Source organism: Panthera uncia, chromosome C2, assembly GCF_023721935.1.
Source record: "Panthera uncia isolate 11264 chromosome C2, Puncia_PCG_1.0, whole genome shotgun sequence".
NCBI lineage: Eukaryota > Metazoa > Chordata > Mammalia > Carnivora > Felidae > Panthera > Panthera uncia.
In genome coordinates this window covers 117,597,371-117,618,251 of record NC_064810.1, presented here as the reverse complement: position 1 = coordinate 117,618,251, position 20,881 = coordinate 117,597,371, and the positions used below count along the sequence as shown (strand labels likewise).

Here is a 20,881-nt window from a genome sequence, read left to right as displayed (position 1 = left end):
GACCCCCTCCACAGACTTTTGAATAGCAAGATTCATCTATTAAATTTAAAATCACTTTTTTCAGACTTACTTAAAGTAAGATAACTTTATTGGATCATACTTTATGATAACAGGCTAATAAATTCTTTCCAACAGAGCAGAATGTTCATTGTTTGGTAAACTTAATAAATAGGTGAAGTTTATTGATACTGATGTTCTCAAGAGCATTTGGAAAAGATAAACAAGCACATGTCTAATGGAGGATAGCTGGCAGTGTGACGATAAAACTGTTATCTCTGGAACCAGGAAGATTCTATACACAGAAAGAAAGCATATTAACCCAGATGATGGGGCGCCTGGGTGGCTCAGTTGGTTAAGCATCTGACTTCGGCTCAGGGCATGATCTCATGGTTTATGGGTTTGAGCCCCACCTCAGGCTTTGTGCTGACAACTCAGAGCCTGGAGCCTTCTTTGGATTCTGTGTCTCCCTCTCTCTCTGACTCTCCCCACTCATGCTCTGTCTCTCTCTCTCAAAAATAAATGAACATTAAAAAAATTTTAAAAATTATAAAGAACCCTGACAGCATTTAAAGCAAATTTAGGAGCTTCTAGTTCATATACTTGTTAGAAACCTAGGATATTTTTAGATCAACAACAATAGGTTGTGACTATTATCCAATATCTTTAATAGAATATGTCAAACTAGATTGATTTGAGCAATAAATATCTGGAGTTGTGGAACAGTTTTTAGAAGAAACTACAGAAAAAAGAACATAATTTTAAATGGGGGTTAAGGGTCAGAAATACAAAGTATAAGTCTACATTCAAATGAGTAAATTGGTTTTCCATGTTTCATGAAGGAAGGTATTTCTGAGGTCTGTCATGATGGAAGGTATTTCTGAGGTCTGTCAATTGATACAAATTAATATAAAATATTTAAATTAGTAAAAAATCAATGTAAAATAAATTTTATACAAATTGATAAGACAGTACAAATTAAGTATCAGGTAAGATTGTAAGCAAAGCTTATGTTAAGAAGAAAATAGATGCATGCTCTAGAAATAAACTTTCTGAGCTGTTGGATAATGGTAATGATTTTTGTGAGCATTTTTCTTTAAGAGGTTTATCATTGTGAATGCATAAATAGGAGCTGCCTACAAAATTGATTAATCTAGTTACTACTTAAAATGAACTAAGGTCCTGGGGCGCCTGGGTGGCTCAGTCAATTAAGCATCCATCTTCGGCCCAGGTCATGATCTCACAGTTTGTGAGTTCGAGCCCCGTGTTCTCTGTGCTGACAGCTGGGAGACTAGAGTCTGCTTTGGATTCTGTGTCTCCCTCTCTCTCTGCCCCTCCCCTGGTTGCACTCTGTCACTCTCACAAAAATAAGTAAACATTAAAAATTTTTTAAAAAAACTGAACTAAGTTCTCCAGAGACTATTTTTTTTTTGTTTCCCATGTAAACTATGCTTTCACAAATACAATTAATTAATAATATTTATATGTATGTATGTGTGTGTATACATATGCCACAAGCAGTAAAAGAATGTTTGGATAGTAAAAGGCTCATAGTTGGTCATGTGGGTATTGCTATAGGAACATTTGTTGAGCACTTACTGTGTGCCCTAAATTCTTTATACCTGCATCATTTAATACTTATAACAATCCACAGAGGTAGGTATTCTTATTCCACTTTTACAGATAAAATTGAGGCATAGAGAGGCTGACTCTATTGCTCAGAATCCCACAGCTAGTAAGAGAAGGAGGCAAGGTTGGTACCCACACTGTCTTATCTCCAGTTTATGTGAACTGACTTACTACATTAGTATACCAGTGAGGAAAATTGGTAAACATGCATGAGACTTTGGATACTAGAAAGGAAACCCACCAGAACACAACTAGGTACTGAGGAGACTTAATTATCTGAATTCCTCCATTATATTATATGGACATTTTCTTAACTCAGTAATAAAGAAAGTCTGTGAGCAGGTGTATTTAACTCTGTTATTGTTTAAAATTAAAAAATGCTCCTAAGGATAGTTCTCTCATTATATCTGTGTGTATTCCTACGATAGTTGTTATTAAAAATTTTATAGTCAGTGGGTATAAATGATAAAGAAAGCATTCTAGCATGGCATAAAATGGGATGGGTCATAAACCAAAAATATAAGTTAAAATTTTAACAAAAATAGTAATAGTGGAGACATTGTGCTGTTATTTACTCTGCAAGGGACACAGGTTAGTGTGTTAATTTTTTGTGTGATATGTGGAAGAGGCTGACAAAAGGCTGACTTGGGATCCTCGAATGGGGTTGGGAGATAGGTGACAAATTCCTACAATTCCAAATTCCTATAGTTGAGGAAGACAAGCTTCCTCACTTGGCTACTTTGGACCAGGGTTTAACCTTGTTTACCTTTAACTGTTCTAGGTCAAAGAGAAAATCTGCACCAAGAAGTTTCTGTGCTGCATAAGCAAGTCAACACACTCATGATGGATGAAGATTTCCTGTGTTTGTTTTTAACAGGCCTGTCTTGGTTATAAAAGCACATCTCTTTTTCCCCAGAGGACCTGTTAATCAAGGCAGATTGCAGGCATCAGGAATAAGCTAATTTATTTAGGGCCAGAGAAGAATATGCTACTTGAGCATACAGGCCTTGGGCTTAGGCTGCCTGGCCTGGCGTCTGGCTCTGCAACCCAACAGCCCAACCCTAGGCCAGTTTGCCAGGACTTTCTCACCCTCGGAGGTAGCTACTATTATTATCCCATTTTATACATCAAAAACTGAGCCACAGGGAGGTTATATGACTTGCATTTTGTTAAATAGTATCTGGCACAGATTAAGTACTCAATAAAAGCTGACTATTATTGTTTGGAATGTTAGCAGCCAAAATCTGGAAGCTGTAGAAATCACCTTGCTGAGGGCACTTTCTAATGCTGTCTGGAATACAAGTTCTGTATTGCTCTGGTGTGTAAAGCTTTCTGTACTGTGGTTGAGATATTTTGAAGCATTCCTATATGGGGGGAGCCCAGGAAAGGTTTGCACTGGGGTATAGGTTCCATTATCATGTGCTTTGTTAGTGCCATACCCTAAACCTAGGATGGGGCTACCAATCCAAAACTGTTACTACTGCCAGAGAGTTCTGCCCTGTTGGTCTCCGAGGTTTTATTTGTAAGCTACATGTGTGGTCATTTGGTGGATAATCCTGTTTACTGGCTTCTGTAGGGCAAAGCCTGATACGTTTGATCTCTTTTGTTTCCTGGCTAACAGCAAAGCTAATCCTTGGAGTCTGAGGGTTGGGTTTTCCTCACCACCAATATTAATGTATTCTGCAAAAAGGAGGAGATCTTGATTCTAGTCAAGAAACCATTCTTCTTTCTTTTACATGGAAACCTCCAAAATAATCCTGCAGGAGTCTATTCTTTTTCTCTAGAATTTTGAGAAACAAAGTTCTGTGATTTATTTCAAATACTGCATTAAGAATATTTTATTGTTTTTTAACGGAAAATAAAATAGCTTTAGGACAAGAAGTTTGAATGTGCTTAAGACAAGACTTTATGAAGAATTTGTTTCATATATAAAGATCATTCTGAATTTCTCTAAGCACAGGATCCTTGCTGTTTTAAAGTCATTTCCATCAAAGTGCAATTCATATTAATACTGTCAATTGTTACCTGATATAAAACATTTTATCTGCACCCTACTGTGGTAGTTTGAGGCTAAATGGAAAATTTTATAGGGGTAAAAACTAACTCAAGTACATACCTAATAATTTAAAAGAAAAGATGTAGAATTAAAGGAAATCAAGAGAGAAAGGTAATGTGAAGTGTATAAATACATTATATACCAAATGAGGATGTCTGAGTGTATTCAATATCACATTTGCATTCCTGTTTCTTGGGCTTTCCATTCTTGTCATTTTATTAAAGCTCCAATTTACTTACATTCTGGTATTTTATGGAAAAAGTCTGACATGAAAGTTGGTTAATGAGACGTTGCTCTGTAAACAAGCAAAGCTTTGAAAAATACAGTCTAAATAATGGACCACTATCATTTAAAAGCTATGATGGAACTGAAGATTTCTTTGATAACATTGTAAATCATGACAGGGAAGTGAAGCGTATGATGATGGTATCACTAACACATGACTGAACCAAATCTATGTTATACTTGTGTGTCCATTTGTACACGCATTAACTTATGTTCCTATTCTTTAATGTTTATTCTATTATATTCTATTTCCCTCCCACTAATCAATGCACTGTGACTCTTCCTTCTCAAGTTAGCTCCGGCCTTCCTCCAGTACAGGTGTAAAGAGTTTAAACCGAAGGCTTAGGTGTGCCTGGCCCTGGGCAACCCCAGTCAAATCTGGCAATATTTATTATCAGCCTCATCTTCACTTGGGGTTAGGAAGTCTAAACCAGTGGTTCTCAAGATGTGACCTTGGAACCAGCAGCATTAGCACTGCCTAGAATATGGTAAAATGCAAATTCTTAGGCCCTGGTCCAGACATATTAGGTCAGAAATCTGGGGGTTAATGAGTCCTCTGGGTGATTCTGATACTCACTCAAGTTTGAGAGTCTCATCTTGGTCTTGTTGTATCCTGTCCCTGGGTTGACTTCCTGGGTACTCACATATGTATGAATTTCAGTTTTCCTTCTTTGATTTCCTCATGACTGCATCTCTGATCTCTCTGGCTGGATTTCTGCCAATTCCAGATTTAACAGTCTAGTTCCCAGCTGAGATTTCCACCTTGCCTATTATACTGAAGCCCTGCCAGTTTCTTTCCCTAAATACATCACAGCCCTCCCTATAACCCTCTCCACCTGGCCGGTGGCCAAATCTGGCCTTGAATTGGGCCATTTGGAGCTAATTCCCTCTGGGGCCTCTCCATGATCTGACCGCATGCTGTGCCCCTCAGCAGGCCATAATAATGCTGGCTTAAGCTGACCTCCAGACCCCTCACCTGTGGATGCTATGGTTGACATCACGATCCTTCCTTATGAGGCTTTGTTGTATATAACCTCGGTAACCATTCTAACCTGCCTAAAGACCCATTATTAAACTCCCCTCTCCCTGCTGTTCTGGATATCAAGAGAGTGCATAAGCTATGACATCTATTCAAAATCAACGGATACCTTTGGAAAACACTATAGGAGAGTTAGGTAAACACTTTAGGGATAAAACATGCTCCTGATTTAGGGATGATTTCTTCAGGGTAAAGAAAGACAATATTAGAAAATAAGTTACATTTGAATTACTTTAGGAAAATGTTGATATCACTACTTCATGTTCTAATTATTCTAATTTACCTGATGGGGTAGTTAATACTTTTATCTTGTGGAGATTAGTATCCTCTAACTTTTCTTTTCCAAGCCCTAGTATTTCCAGGCCTGGATCCACCTACTTAAATTTATTTTCTAGAAACCTGAACACACCACTATCTTGATAACAGTTCACAGGGGACCCAGTGCTGTAGAGTTTAATGCAATATGTGTGCTCATCCACAGGAGCCTACAGGTAGCTACTACTGTGAAGGAAATTGCAGGTCACATTTATATGCCTAGAAAATAATTCAACAAGCATTTCAAAACACTCTCCATTCACCTTTGGTCAAAGCCCTTTTATGTGTTTAGCAATAGTCACAGTACTTACTTCAAGGAGTTCTTTATTTCCTTGAATTTGTTTTAATGCATGGCCACTTGGCCCAGTTTAAGCCTAAGCCCTCTTGTACTAAAACTCTGAGTCCTGTTTCTGCTTCCTCTTTGTCAAATGGATAGAAAATTATCAGTAAGTGCTTAACAAAAGGTAATTTACATTGTGGTTATATTCATTTAATGTTTCATGTAGCAATTATTTATTTAATACTGTATTGGTGCTAGAATAAGAATCTTTGAAAGAATCCTCTTGGAAGTCATTTGATAGTCAGATGGATCTTTTCCTATTAGATGTGACTGTATGGAATTGCCTTATAGAGATTGGGTGAGGACCAGGGAGGGGTTGCATGATCATCAAGATATACAGCATTGAGAAATAAAATGTGATTTACCTAAAGCACTGTTACATCCTGGGATATGACAGGATATAACAGAACCTAGGTCAAAAATATACTTAAATAAAGACACTAACATTTTAAAATAGATTTATCATTTTTACAATTGGCACAAGCTATTCATTTTAATCAAATTTCAACCTTGTCTACTATACCAGAGCCCTGTCAGCTCCCTAAATACATCACAGCCCTGCCTTTAACCATCCCTCGCCTCATGGTGGCCAAGTCTGGCCTGGAATCAGTTGTAGTTAATTCCCTCTGGGTCATCTCCATGATCTGACAACCCCATGCTGTGCCACCCAGGAGGCCATAATGATGCTGGGCCTAAGCTGACCTCCAGACTCCTCACCTATCAATGGATGCCACTATCTACTATCAACAAATCAGTGGATGCCACTACCCATCCACTATCTATATACTTTAGGTTTATAGCGATCTTCTTCCAGGCACTTATTGGAGGCTCTGTGACTGAAGCTTCATTGCCTTTTCCTTTGAGAAACCATCTAACTCGTGTCTACATAGGATCCCTCTGACTAAACATATGGTTCACTAATCAAATATATTTAAGTATTTCCTGTGTCCCCAATTCTATCCTAAGTGCTTTGAAGAATTAAAAACAAAACAAATATACTTTCTCCTTGGTATTACAGTTTTTCTGTATAAATCCTATTGAATTATGAATATCTTGAGAACAAGACCTGTGTATTTCTCATTTTTGTACTCCAGAGAATACTACATTGTCTTCAATAAATACTGCTGAATGGAAGAATTCATAGATAAATAAATTCCTTTCTAGAGACAGACTGTAAGCAGACATCACCCTGAGAATTCTAGGACTCTTAGAAAAGTCAGTTCAGTTGGTAATAGGTCTAGGAGAGGACAGACTGTTTCACCTTGTGAATGAAAGTCAACTTTACCCTAGGGAAAGTTAACATACAGACCTGCCATTGTACTCCTGACCAAATCAGCAACACCACAAATGAGACAGTGAAGCCATGCCTCGTAGTGACATCCTTTGCTGAATGGAGCCACTCACCTGATCTGAAGCCAAGTCAGCATGGGGGTTGTTCCTCCTCCAAAGACCCAGACTGTGAAGAACACGAGGAGCAGCGTGGTGGTAAACATCATTTGTTTGGGCTGAGATTCTGTGTCCCGAATAGCTAAGGCAAATGCTATTGCTCCTCTCAAACCTTACGGGAGGAACCAAGAAAGCATAAGAGAAAATGAACATCTGCATGAAACTCATTCTCATTTTACTAAACAAACGCAATTACTTTTTTAAATTAAACTTTTTGAGATAACTATAGATTCACATGCTGTCCTGAGAATAGAGACTTATCGTGTGCTCTCTCCCACTTTCTCCCCAATGAAAACATCTTGCTAAACAAGTACAATATCACAACCAGAATTTTGATGTTGATTCGGGTCAAGATAAGGCACATTCCCAGCACACTGACATCCCTCATGTTGCCCTTTTATAACCACATCTACTTCCCTCCCACACACTCCCTCCTTAACTTCTGGCAACCAGTAATCAAATCTCCATTTCTATAACTTTGCCATTTCAAGAATCAAATGGAATCATGAAGCGTGTAGTTTTTTTGGAATTGGCCTTTTTCACTCAGAATAATTCTCTGGATATTCCTCCAGGTTTCTGAACATATCAGAAGTTTGTTCCTTTTTATTGTTGAGTAGTATTCCATGGTATGGATGTGCCATAGTTTGTTTAGTCATCTATCTGGGGAAGGACATCTGGGCTGTTTCCAGTTTTATGGCTATTCCAAAAAAGGCTGCTGTATATATAACATAAGTGTTCATTGCTCTGAGGTAAATGCCCAGGAGTGTAATCACTGACTGCATAGTTTTAAAAGAAATTACTAAAATGCTTGCCAGAATGGCTACATACCATTTATATTCCCACCAGAAATGTATAGGTCATGCAGTTTCTCTGCATCCTAACCAGCATTTAATGTTGTCACCATTTTTTAACTTTAGTCATTCTAATAGGTGAGTGGTAGTAGCTTTATTGAGTTTATAATTTGCAGTTTTCTTATTTAAAAATTATTTATTTAGTTTTTTGGAGGGTACAAAATTCTTGTACCCTCCAAAGAGGGGGACAGAGGATCTGAAGTGAGCTCTGTGCTGACATGCTGACAGCAGTGAGACTGCTGTGGGGCTTGAAGCAGTGAGGCTGATGTGGGGCTTGAACTCACGAACGGCGAGATCATGATCTGAGCTGAAGTCGGATGCTCAACCGACTGAGCCACCCAGGTGCCCCAATAATTTGCATTTTGCTAATAACTAATGGTGTTGAATATTTTTTAATGTGCCTAGTTGTTATCTTTATACCCTCTCAGATGAAATGGCTCTTCATGTCTTTATCTCATTTTCTAATTGAGTTGTTGGATTTTTGAGTGTTGAGTTTTGAGAGTTCTTTATATATTCCAGTTTTTTAAAAAAATTTCTTTTTAATGTTTATTTTTGAGAGAGAGACAGAATGCAAGTGAGGGAGGGGCAGAGAGAGAGGGAGACACAGAATCTGAAGCAGGTTCCAGGCTTTGAGCTATCCCCACAGAGCCTGACTCAGGGCTTGAACCCACGAACTGCAAAATCGTGACCTGAGCTGAAGTTGGCCACTTAACCCAATGAGCCACTCAGGTGCCCCTATATATTCTAGATACTATCCTTTGTTGGGTGTATATTTTGCAAATATTTCCTCCCACTTTGTAGCTTTTTACTGATTAAGTCTAATCTGTAGATTTTCCTTTTAGGAATCATGTGTTTGGAGTCAAGTCTAAGACTTCTTTGCTTAGCTCTAGGTCCCAAAGATTTTTCCTTATGTTTTTAAAATTTGTTTGCAAAAGTTGTATAGCTTTACATATTACACTTAAGTCCATGATCATTTGAATCAATTTTTGTATAAGGTATGAAATTTAGGTTGAGGTTTTATTATTATTATTATTATTTTTTGCCTGTGAATGTTTAATTTTTTCATTGAATTGCTTTTGCAATTTTGTTAAAAATCAGCTGGGTATTTTGTGTGGATCAATTCCTGGATTCTCTATTCTGTCCCATTTATCTCTGTATCTTTCCCTTATCTAATAGCACTCCAACTTGATTACTGTAAATATATAGCAGGCCTTAATATTGGGTATAATGATTCTTATATTTTGTTTCTGCAACTGTTTTAACTATTCTAAGTTTTTTGCTTTTCCATAAAGTTTTAGAATAATATTGCCTATATCTACAAAAAAATCTTTCTGGGCACAATTACTTTCAAAAAATCAAATGTGTGAGATAATAAGAAAAACCAAGCCTATGGACCACTGAAATTAATAAATAATTAAAAACTGTTTAAGAATTACGTTAGCCTGAGTACATACTATTATACTGTCTATAATCTAAACAACCTAATAAACCTGCTTTTTCTTGTTTTTTTTCTTCTTTAATAATAGTAAGTTAAGTGAATTTTTATGAATCCACATTAAACATATTTCCAAGAGGTATGTTAAAATTTCAAATCGGAGTATGATGATACAAGTAAAAACAGAGATGAAGGCTTTGAAAAAGAAGTAAAAGCACACATAGTAAAGTAAAAAAGTTAAAATGGAAGATCTCTCTTGGGTAACACAAGACTTGTGAGACATTTATGGGCCTTGTTATATCAAGTAACAGGTCAAATAAACATTTATAAGGACAACAAGAATAAGTCTAACAGGTAGGGATTTGGCTGTTTTTATACGAAGGTTTGAATCACATACATAAGATTTCAATGGTCTATTTATTATAACATTTACTGCATCTAAATTTCCAAATTTTTATTCACACATTAAGAGAATTTTAGAAGTTAGACGCAGTGGGGGTGCCTGGGTGGCTCAGGCGGTTAAGTGCCTGACTCAGGTTTTGGCTTAGGTCATGATCAAACAGTTCATGAGTTTGAGTCCTGCATCGGGCTCTGTGCTGACAGCATGGAGTCTGCTTGAGATTCTCTTTCCCTTTCTCTATGTTCCTCCTCTGTTCACGCTGTCCCTGTGTCTCTCAAAATAAATAAATAAACTTAAAAAAAAAGAAAAAGAAACCGGACACAGGATAGAATGAAGAAAACTATAGCCTGGTTTATATCCCTGGCTTTCCAACTTAGATATGATGTTCCTTTCTTATCTCCACACCACGAATATACAAGAGACAAGTGGCATAACACAAGATTCAGAGGGTTAGGCTAGAGAGACTTAACATATTTTGCCTGAAACGAGGAAGCCTCAAAAGAGAGAGGAACATGTACTCCGATTATAAAATACCTTCAAGGAACAAAATGTAATGGAGGAAGGAAATTATTCTAAATTTCCATGTAGACAAGGAAATGGCCTGAAGATAAGGGAGATAACATTTGAAGTAGATATTAATATAAAAAATTCTTATACATCAGAAATTCTGAACACTTGAGATGCCTGTACTTGAGAAGAAAAGTCCTCCATTAGAGATGTTCCTGCACTCAGACTCAGCTGGGAACAAAAGAGTAGGGATATTAATAACCCTTAATACTGGGGAATATTTTCATAATGTCCTCTCCAGGAAATACAAATGGTGTCATTAGGGAACAAAAACTAAAAGAAACTCTTGCAACAGACTTCTGTATCAGAAGAGAGAATTTATAGGTCAAGGTAAAGCTCCTCACAGTGTTTAATCACAGTACAAGATTAGAGATAGAAGGTAATCTTTTCATTTTCTCTTCTCTTCAAGCTCGCATTGCTAGAAACAAAGCAGCATTTCCCCAATTAGGTGGTGAGAATTAGAAATATTAAGTGATGACACTTTAAATATTTCTTATTTTATTGAATATGTGTGTGTGTGTGTCTCAACTTTGAATTTTTGTGAGAAAGAAGAGAGTAAAGACTGGAATAACAGAAAAAAATTGTTACATCATGCTTATTGTAAACTCTTTCAAGTTAAGTACCAAGGGCAGGAAAGTATACAATCATTTCTTTTCCTAAATATGTTTAATAATGTGTTATGTTAAACTAGTGTAACTATGCTCTTAAATCTAAATTATCTATACACGAGCTGTTCTTGGTTTAAAACTATACTCAAAAGATAGCTGTTATCTGACTTCATAAGACATATCCTTTATATAAAACTTTCTATTTACAGGAGATTCAGTGTAAAGATCTTTGAAGAAATAAAAAAAGGAAAAGTTCAGCCACTGCCTTTTACTTCTGGCAGGTTTGAGATACATTGCTAAAAGAGCCAAACTCCAAAATGTTGACAAGAGGATGCTTTCTCCATGTGATGATCATCTGACAAACCACAGAAACAGGATATTTTTAGACAGGGGATCATCTGTCTGTAGCCCTGGTCAAATGTGCCACATACGGCACATGCCACTTGTGAGACAGCCTGGCACCATGGGAAGCATGGAACTGAGACAGGTGAGGTTATAAGTGGACAAAGGTAGGCTATTTTAGAACTCCAGATAAAAACTAGTGCCTATATTCCACTCATCCTTTATGATTCTGAAGTAACTTATCACACATTTTCACCCTAGACTATTGCCAAACCAATGGCCATTCATTGCTTCATTCAATATACATGTGTCTTAGTTTGCCATAACAAAATACCAGATGGGCTGCCGTAGCAAAATACCATAGACTGCATAGCTGCAGTAGCAGAAATTTATTTTTCACAGTTCTGGAGGTGGGGATGGCCAAGATCAGGGTGCCAGCATGGTGGATTCTGGTGAGAGTTCTCTTCCTGGCTTTCAGAAGGCTACCTTCTTGTGCAAAAGCAAACTCTGTATGGTGTCTCTTCTTATAAGGGCAGTAATGCCATCACAGGAGCCCCACCCTCATAACATCATCTAAACCTAATTATCTCCCACAAACTCCATCCCCAAATACCATCATGTTGGATTAGGACTTCAACATATGAATTGAGGGGACACAATTCAGTCCATGTGCTTTGTGGAGATTCTGTGTACACCTATCCTATCTACTTACCATGGATTTGGGAAACAGAGGGCTTTAGGATTGAAATAAATTACTTCACCTATCAGCAAAATACTAGAAATGAAAAATTAATTTTGACTTAGGAGTTTCTTTTAGCAAAACACTATTTCTAAAGAATATGTCCATTTTGCTTGGAAACTCAGAAAATCCAGAATTCATTGTCAAAACTTGTGTTTTGTTTTGTCTTATGGGTACACTGACCCTTTGGACTTACCTTTCTTTTTCTCTTTGCTTTCATCAACTAATGGAAATGATTCTATACCTTTGGGGGTTGATAGACTATACTATTACATTTTAGATGGGTTTACTTTGCAGAGATATGACATATTTCACATATTCGGTTGGAAAGTTAGCCTGATCTTGGGGAATAAAAGAATTACCTGCAATTAAATGTGGTTTCATTTAAAATTGGCCTCTAAGGGATTCTTATGTTAATTATATTGATGTTCTATTCATAACAATAGAAGACTATTGAACTAAGGAAAGCTTCCTAGCAAGGACCCCTGCTGCAGAAAATATGCAGCTTCCTGTTTATCTTTAAAGAGCAAAACTGAAACTTAATCTGCTATAAATTTGCAAATGCGTTCTGAATGGTTGAAGGTCAGATACAGCTACATTTAAATCACAGGAATATAAGTACTCCCTAAGGCACTTTTACTAAAGGTACAAAACAACAGTCAAAAACTAAATTACTGAGCATTCACTATGTGCTATACATTACCCAAGACACAGTGGGTATACGCAATAGTGAGGAAGTTGGGGCTCCTCTCTTGCAGGGCCCATCGTCCTTCAAATATGACTCTCTTAACAGGTAAATGGAGATAAGGTACATTAGAGGTGTAAAGTGTATATTTGCATGTACAGTCTGATGAAGAAAAAGATAAGATTTCTAAACCTCATGAGGGTCCAAATCAAAACCATTGTCAACAGATATGTAATGTTTAAGGAGCTGTAATCAATGGTGGGACACAAGAAGTCTTTGCATACATGGTTTTCTATACCTGAGTCATTTTCTCCTATCCAAATTCTCTCCACTTCTTTCTTTTTACAACTCTCACCTAGACTTCACCTAATTCCAACTAATCTTCAGAGCTCAAATGAGCCACTGATTTCTCTATGAAGCCTCCTCAGAGGTCTGGGCCTGGGTTGGACTAATTTATGTGCCTAGTACAACCTGTGCTTCCCTTATCAGGGGACTTATGACATTACATTGCAATTGGCCAGTTATTGTTTATCCACAACACTTATAGCAATGCCAAGCACATAATAGGTGCTCAATAAATATTTATTGATCAATGAATGCATGAATGTTCTCTGTTTTTGATTCCAGATTACATATAGAAAAACAATTGATACCTTCTGGTTTAATGAAATGGTTGAGTAATTGTTTCTGCAAGTTCAGTTTCTGCCCTTTTATTATTTATTGAGACTCTTAAAACCTTATATTGAGAATCAAGAAACCTGGGATCTGTTCTCAGGCCTGCTCCTAATATGTTGTTTGGTCATAGGCAGGTTGCGTTACTGGGATCTGTGTTGTCTCATATCTAAACGGAGGTTTTAAGATGAAACTTACGGTCTTTAAGTAGTAGTACCCATCAGAATCAGCTTGGAACTTAAAAATATATGTAGCTATTGATGCTAGTGTCCTGCCTCTAGAGATTTGGATTCAGTGGAGAATGGGTTACATGATATCTCAGGCTCCTCTCACTTCTCACTGTACCACCTAGGTCCAAGGCCCATTACCTTAGACCCTGACTATGCTGCTGGCCAACACTCTGGTACCTTGGCCTCACAGCCTCCATCCTCTCCTCTTTCCAGACTATATTCCTCTGAACAGTTACTTTAAAACCTAGCTTTATCAGGTTCTGATCAGACCCAGCAACTGTAAGTGGCTTCCCACAGCCCACAGAAACCTTTGAATCAGAACCTTACCCCACTTTTCCCTCCTCTTCTCCCACTGAGAATTTTCATACCAACAAGATGCTCTTCATCTCTTCCCATAAACAGTTGCTGTCCTTACCTCTGTGCCATGCCCCCACTGTCAATCCCTTTCACTTCTTTCTGCATATATTCTACCCCATGAAATTTCCCCAGAATACTCCAGTCCACAATGTTCTCTCTTTCCTAGAAATCCTTAGAAATCCTCTTTCTTTCTTAGAAATAAAACATATTGTCATGCCACTTGTATTAGTAAATGATATTCTGAAATGAATCAGTGGTTTAATTTGTCATTTACTCTCAACTCTTAGTCTTTTATAGGTTGGAATTACATCTTCCTTATGCTCACAGTACTCAAAACATGAAACTCAGTATATACTTATAAATTGAATAACTGTGTTTAGGGTGGTTAGGAAAGTCACTCTGGCTGGGTGATTTTTGAGCAGAGACTGTAATAGAATGAGGAGAAAAAAAAATAGAATGAGGAGACATCATGTGGGTATCTGGGAAAAAAAGCATTCCATGCTACGGGAACAGTAGATGCAAAGTCCTTGAGGTAAGGATATGTCTGGTATGTTCAAGTAGCAGCAAAGGGGCTGGCATGGCTGGAATGGAATGAATGTGGCAGGGGGTAGGGAGTGGAAAGAGATAATGCCAAAGAGGTAACAGAGCCAGATCATTCTGGGCTCTTGAATAGCAAGGTTTTTGAAATTTTTATTTTCTTAAAATTTATTTTATTTATTTTGAGAGAGAGAGAGGGAGTGTGAGCAGGGGAGGGGCAGAGAGAGTAAGGGAGAGAGAGAATCCCAAGCAAGCTCTGTGCTGCCAGAGCAGATACCAATTCCAGGGATGGATTCCACAAACTGCAAGATCATGACATGGGCTGAAGTCAAAAGTCTGACACTTAACTGACTGCGACACCCAGGCACACTGACTGAATTTTTTTTTTTTTTTTTTTTTGAGATGGAAAATTTCAGGAAGGTTTATGGCAGGGTAATGATATGATCTATTCTACTTAAAAGCATCACTCTGGCCCTGCTATCAAAAACTGATATTGGGGCACCTGGGTGGCTCAGTTGGTTGAGCGTTCGACTTCGCCCCAGGTCATGATCCTGCACTTCGTGGGTTCAAGTCCCGTATCGGGCTCTGTGCTGACAGCTTGGAGCCTGGAGCCTGATTCAGATTCTGTGTCTCCCTCTCTCTCTGCCCCTGCACTGCTTGCACTCTGTCTCTCTGTTTCCCCCAAATAAATAAACATTAAAAAAAAACCTGATATCAAGACTGGAGGTAGGAGGTCAGTCAGGAGGCTGTTGCATTAGTCTGGGTAAGAAATGAAAGAGAATCAGACTAGAGTGGAAGCATGGCAGATGCCTGACTAATTCAAAGGTTGACAATATTTGCTGATGGGTTGGATGAAGGGTATGAGAAGAAGACAGAACTCCAAGAACTTAAGGCCTGAGCCACTAGAAGAATTGGGGAAAACTGTGGGAAATGCATGTTGGTGTAGGAGGGATATCAAGGATACTGATCTGGCTATTTGAAATCCAAGATGCCTGTTGGTCATCCAAATGAAGAGATTGAGTGGGTAGTTGGATCTAAGAGTCTGGAGTTCAAAGGAGAGGTTAGTCTTTTTATTGGGGAGAGTGGGAAGATGGGAGGGAAGTTTGGAGCTTGAAAAGTGTAGGAAGATACAGTTTATTTTAAACCAAGTCTGTTCTTGCCTCAAGGCCTTTGTACTTGCTGCTCCTCCTGCCTCCACCTCCTCCCAGACTGCCCCTTGGCTGTTCTTCCTCATCTCAGTCCTCAGAAAGGCTGCTCTGACCATGCCATCCAAGTATCCTCCAGTTTCACCCAGGTCTTCTTTGCCTGTCTTTTATTGCACTTACCAACATCTGAAATAAATTATCATGCTTATTTTTCAATCTTTAAGATCCATGTCCCTTCACAAGAAAGCAAGCATGGTGAAAGCATATCTAGTGCTACTGGATGAATCCATGAATGAATGGAGGAGGGAAAGGTCATATTTGCATTTGGAACATGCTGGAACCCAAAAGAAAATGAGCAGTAGATGGACACAGAAACTGACCCATCCCTTAAAAGAAAGATCTCTAAGATGAGTTATTTTGCTGATTTTCTTTCCATTTGGGATATAATCAATTGCGATCCTTTTTTTCCTTTCATTTAGAGTACTGTTAGAGGGTTGATTTCAAAGATTTTACACTTTCTTATCATTAATCTGATAAATCAAACCCTACAGTGGACCTACAATTGAATTATGTATTGCTTTTACCCTTGTGGAAGTCCCATGACCTTGCAAAGGGTAAGTAACCACTTTCAGCAAAAATGTCAGTCTGGTTTCAAAATACATTTTCCAGGATAGTACAACCTTGCTACACAGTTCCATTTTCAGTTCAACATCATTTTATCACATGGAAGCGATACCAACAGATTGTTTCAGTGGAAAAGCCTTCCACTGAATTCAAAATAAATGGAGTTTTTTTTAAACTAAATCTGTATTAGACAAGCAGAACTTTCTTTCCTTCATCTCTCTTCCTGAACTTGAATCATTTAAACTTAAGGTCACTGAGAAGGAATGCAACATAACTTTGGTATATTTTTGCATAAAATGAAGTTTGTTTTTGGATGCCTTGAGCAGCCAGGAAGGGTACTGTAAATAGGATTAGCTCTGGCTCTGAGTCAACATGCATAGATGCCTCTGGCTTTGGAAGTTTATTTTTATGTAAGTAAGGTGGATGTGGTAGTAAACTGTGGAATAATCCTTGCCACTAGCTGAAATCTTCAACAGAGTTTCAAAAGAAAGGCTAACAGATCAGAAGAAAGACAATATTTGGTAAGTAGTACCCAACTTATGGCCAGGTTGCATTTCAAAAGTCAACTTATAAGTTTTCTGTTCAAACAAGTGGTTCTCAACTTCGGTGATTTTTGTCCCCTCAGGGAATATTTGGCAATGTCTGGAGACATTTGTGATTGTCTACAACTAGGGGGCAGAGGACACTACTGTTAATCTTGTAGGTAGAGACCAGGGGTCTCTGCTTAACATCCTATAATGTACAAGACAGCCCCCACAGAAAAGAATGATCTGGCCCCAAATGTCAATAGTTTGCTGGGGTTGAGAAATCCTAGTGTAGACACTGGATTGCTTTTTCCCATAGGAGCAATGTTATAAATGGTGATAGTGTTCCTACTGTGGAGGGCTATTTTGGCAAAGATGGCTATTTAACCTATTCTTATCATTCATGGTATGCTGCTGTAACTGCATAAACCACATTTCCTAGCATCTCTTGCAGCTAGGTATAGACAGATGGGAGGTTCTTACAGTGAAACAAGAGCAAAAGTGACAGATGTCACTACCGGGCCAAGGCTTCTATGAAGTGGATGTTCCTACTCCAGTCTCTCTTTCCTCTTCCATTGGCCAGTTATAAATCACAGGGAGTCCCTGTAGCAGTGATTCCCACACTTTAGCTACATCAGAATCACCTGGAAGACTTGTTCAACCTCAGATTGCTGACATTCAGCCCCAGAGTATCTAATTCCGTGGGTCTATGGTGGGGCCCAAGAATGTATATTTCAAATAAGTTCCTAGGTGGTGTTGATACTCCTGGTCCAGGGACCACACTTTTATAATTCTTGACTTAGGGAATTATGATGCTACAATATGGAAAGAGCCTGGTGATGTTTGAGTCACCATCTAGAGGAGAGGCATCATTTTCCCTGCTTCCATGTCAATATCAACCCTGGCCTGTAACACGAACCAGAGAGGATTTACTACTATGGTTCAACCAGTGAATTTTGAGAGTCTCTGAATTCCAGCAGCTTAGCTTATCCTAAAGCTCTCTACCTTAACTCTCTCTTTCTCCTACATGTCCCTGTAGCATCACAGAATACTTTTTCAACTGGTGAGAAAATAGAGGCTAGGAGTGGCCAAGGTTACATAATAAATATTTGGCTGGTTATCAATCTGTTTCATCCCCCCTTTTGAATATTTAACTCACGACAAAGATAAAAGAATCATGGTTATCTTAAATTTGAGTTTTAAGGAAAAATGCAAAAAAGAAAATTTTCTTCCCCTCTCCTAAGCAGAAGATCAATCTGAGGTAACATTTTAAAATAGCTATTTTCCCTTTTGCTCCTCCTCCCCTACTCTTTCTGCACGACTTCTTATTTTCTCTTTCTTTCTCTTTCTCCTATTCTCAGCATCAGTCTCCCCTAATCCAGAATGACCCATTTTAGACTCTCCTGTCAAAACCCCCATTTCCTTTTGCAGCCAAAATTAGCTTCCTGCCAGGAAAAAAAAAACAATTGAAAACAATCAGAAGGAAGAAATCTGTTGAGGAAGGATAGCACACAATCCTCCTGAATGGCATGCATTTAAAAATACTTGTTAACATGCATACTTTCACGTTTACTTGTGGAATTTAAAAAACAGCTTCAGGAAAGTCCAGTGACACTTTTCAGACGCTAAGGGAAGTGGGTGGTGAGTGGGATGAGGATCCTATAAAGGGAGGGCAAGGCTGTCATTCACAGGCAGGGCACCTGCCTTTGTGTCTGTTTCTTTCCTCGTGTGGAACCATGGGTTTCTAAAGTAGTTCCTGGTGCTTTAGGAAGGAAGATTTCTAGGCAAAAGCAGAGAAGACTGGGCAGTGGGCCTGAGACCCAGCCCTAGTCACAGAGGTTTGGTCTATCTGTGAAAGACTTGGTTGCTCAAATAGCATTTGAATCCTTCTAATATATCAGAGCTAACGCTAAAAATTCCTAAATTACTTAATGGCTCTCTGGACATTTAGCACCGGCATTTTTGAAAGTAACTGCTTCTTTCTCATTTGTGCATATAACTTGAGTCAATCTTTAGTGACTTCTTTCAAACTCTATCCATAGAACCTGAGGGCAGAATTAGAGGGATTGGTGCTTGCCACAGACAGACATACTTTTTGAACTCAGTTCATGTGTGTTGATAGTTTTCTAAGGTTATGCCTACATTATAACCAAACAAGCAAGCAGTTAGTAAGCAAATTCAGGCAGAAAATGGGGGAAAATAAAGTAGATTATTTGTTTGCCTCAATGGACAGGTTAATTTGGTTAAAATTATCAGATATTTGTGATATTTCTGAATTCTGGACATCCTGAAAAACTGAAACGTACACAGAAATTTCCTGAATTAAATGATAAAATTATTTCTTTTTCTGTATCCTAGAATCTTATCCTTGAAACAGGGAGAGGTGACAGGCACTCTGGATTGTCTCCTTTCATCACTCAGTGGCTTTCAGGGGCTGGCATGCTCCTGTTGGCTGCACTCTCTCACTAGATAGGATGATTGGGTTACCTACAAGATCTTGCCTCTTTCGCACACTCAATAAATGTCTAAGTAGACTGTGACATTATGCATGGGTCAGTTTGTCCCAGAGTGGGCTACACCACATTTTTCTCATAAAAACTGGTACATGGAGTTATAGCATTTTGACTTATGTATTTAGTGCCAGGAGTGAGTCACTGCTAGAAAGAAAGGCAGAATGTCAACAACTGTCCTTAAATGAAGGGAAGGAAGGAAAGAGGAGTCCTTGTCTTCCATGAGTGTGTCACTAACACTTCACACTGGCCTGAGATGGTATCTTTGGCAGCGATATGATAGTCAAGCCTATTTTCTGGAATGAAAACCTCAGCCTCTGATAGGAGGTTTTCCAGAGAGCAGTTGTGAGTTTATATGAATCATGTCTCTGTAAAGCACTAATGGCTGTCTCGTCTGTGGTAGTTAAAGAAAGTGATAGAAACTCCCACCCGTTGAGTATTTCCTAGGTGGCAGTTCCATGCCAGGCATTTTAAATATATTTTCTAGTTCTATTTTCAACATTGAACATCTAAGGTAAGTATTATTATCCTATTTTACAGCCAAGGGAGCCGAAATTTGGAGAGGGTTAATCATATAGCTCTGTGTGGCTGAGCCTGCTTGAAAGCCTGAGCTCAGTGCACTTCACCAAAACAGCAGTTTATATTCAGAAAATATTGTGGTGTGCCAAATGGCAGAATCTAATTTGTTGCTTAAAATTCAAGAGCTGGTAATTTTTATTATAAATTTATTTTGGAGCTAAGTGAAGAATGATAACGTTTTGACCTAATAATAGGAGAAAACAACTCTATGGGGCTGGCCACAGGTCTAAACTAGTTCTCAGATGTTCTGAATTTATCATAACCAAAATAAACGCTTCTCAGCCTTTGAAGCTATGAGGATTTAATGACATCTGAAATTCATATGGGCCTACTATATCTGTCTACTCTGTCACAGCAATGGTGCTCATGGTTATTTCTTATTCAAGGTGACTTTTTCTGTGACTGCTTGATACACTGGTTAAAACACTTTTCATGTCCCATTTCCTGCATAAGCTGGTTAATTCTGTCCCATTTGAAGACCTCAGAAGACCTATGTCAGTTGTCTACTTTGCTCACTAATGCCTACCCCAGGCCACAGTGAGAGATGAGGGCTCAGTGGAAGTTCATCTCCGCTAATGAAGAAAAAGTTCTGAGCCTATGCTGCAGATAGTTAATTCCATACACTGGTAAGGGAGAAATAGTGGCCTAATTAATTGCACAAGAAATGGCCAGGGAAGGAAAGATATATAGCATGGGACGGTGAGAGAACACGACTCTGAGTGAGGGGACTGCAAAGAGGTAGGCCTGGCAAGGAATGCTTGACCACATCCAGTCTGTCTCTCTGGAATTATGAAGAAGGGAAGAGGCAAGGTAAGAAAGAGCCTGTTGCTTAGATGGCTCAGACTCTCAAATAATCCTTGTATATGCATTTAAAGAAATCTTTTCCCAAGCTGAAGTTAGAGTCAGCCTGATCTTGATTCAAATCACCTGGCTCATGTAAGTCTCAGGGTTTTTAATGAGATCTTAGTT

At 38.4% G+C, this 20,881-nt stretch overlaps 1 protein-coding gene across 2 annotated transcripts in view; it reads right to left on the bottom strand.

The window, feature by feature from the left end:
* SLC9A9 (solute carrier family 9 member A9) overlaps positions 1 to 20,881 on the bottom strand; it is a 573,025-nt gene that overhangs the window by 198,911 nt on the left and 353,233 nt on the right. For both annotated transcript variants that reach the window (XM_049629746.1, XM_049629747.1), the window contains one exon: positions 7,066 to 7,219. In XM_049629746.1, the coding sequence (XP_049485703.1) occupies positions 7,066 to 7,219 (154 nt within the window). The remainder of the gene's footprint in view (positions 1 to 7,065; positions 7,220 to 20,881) is intronic.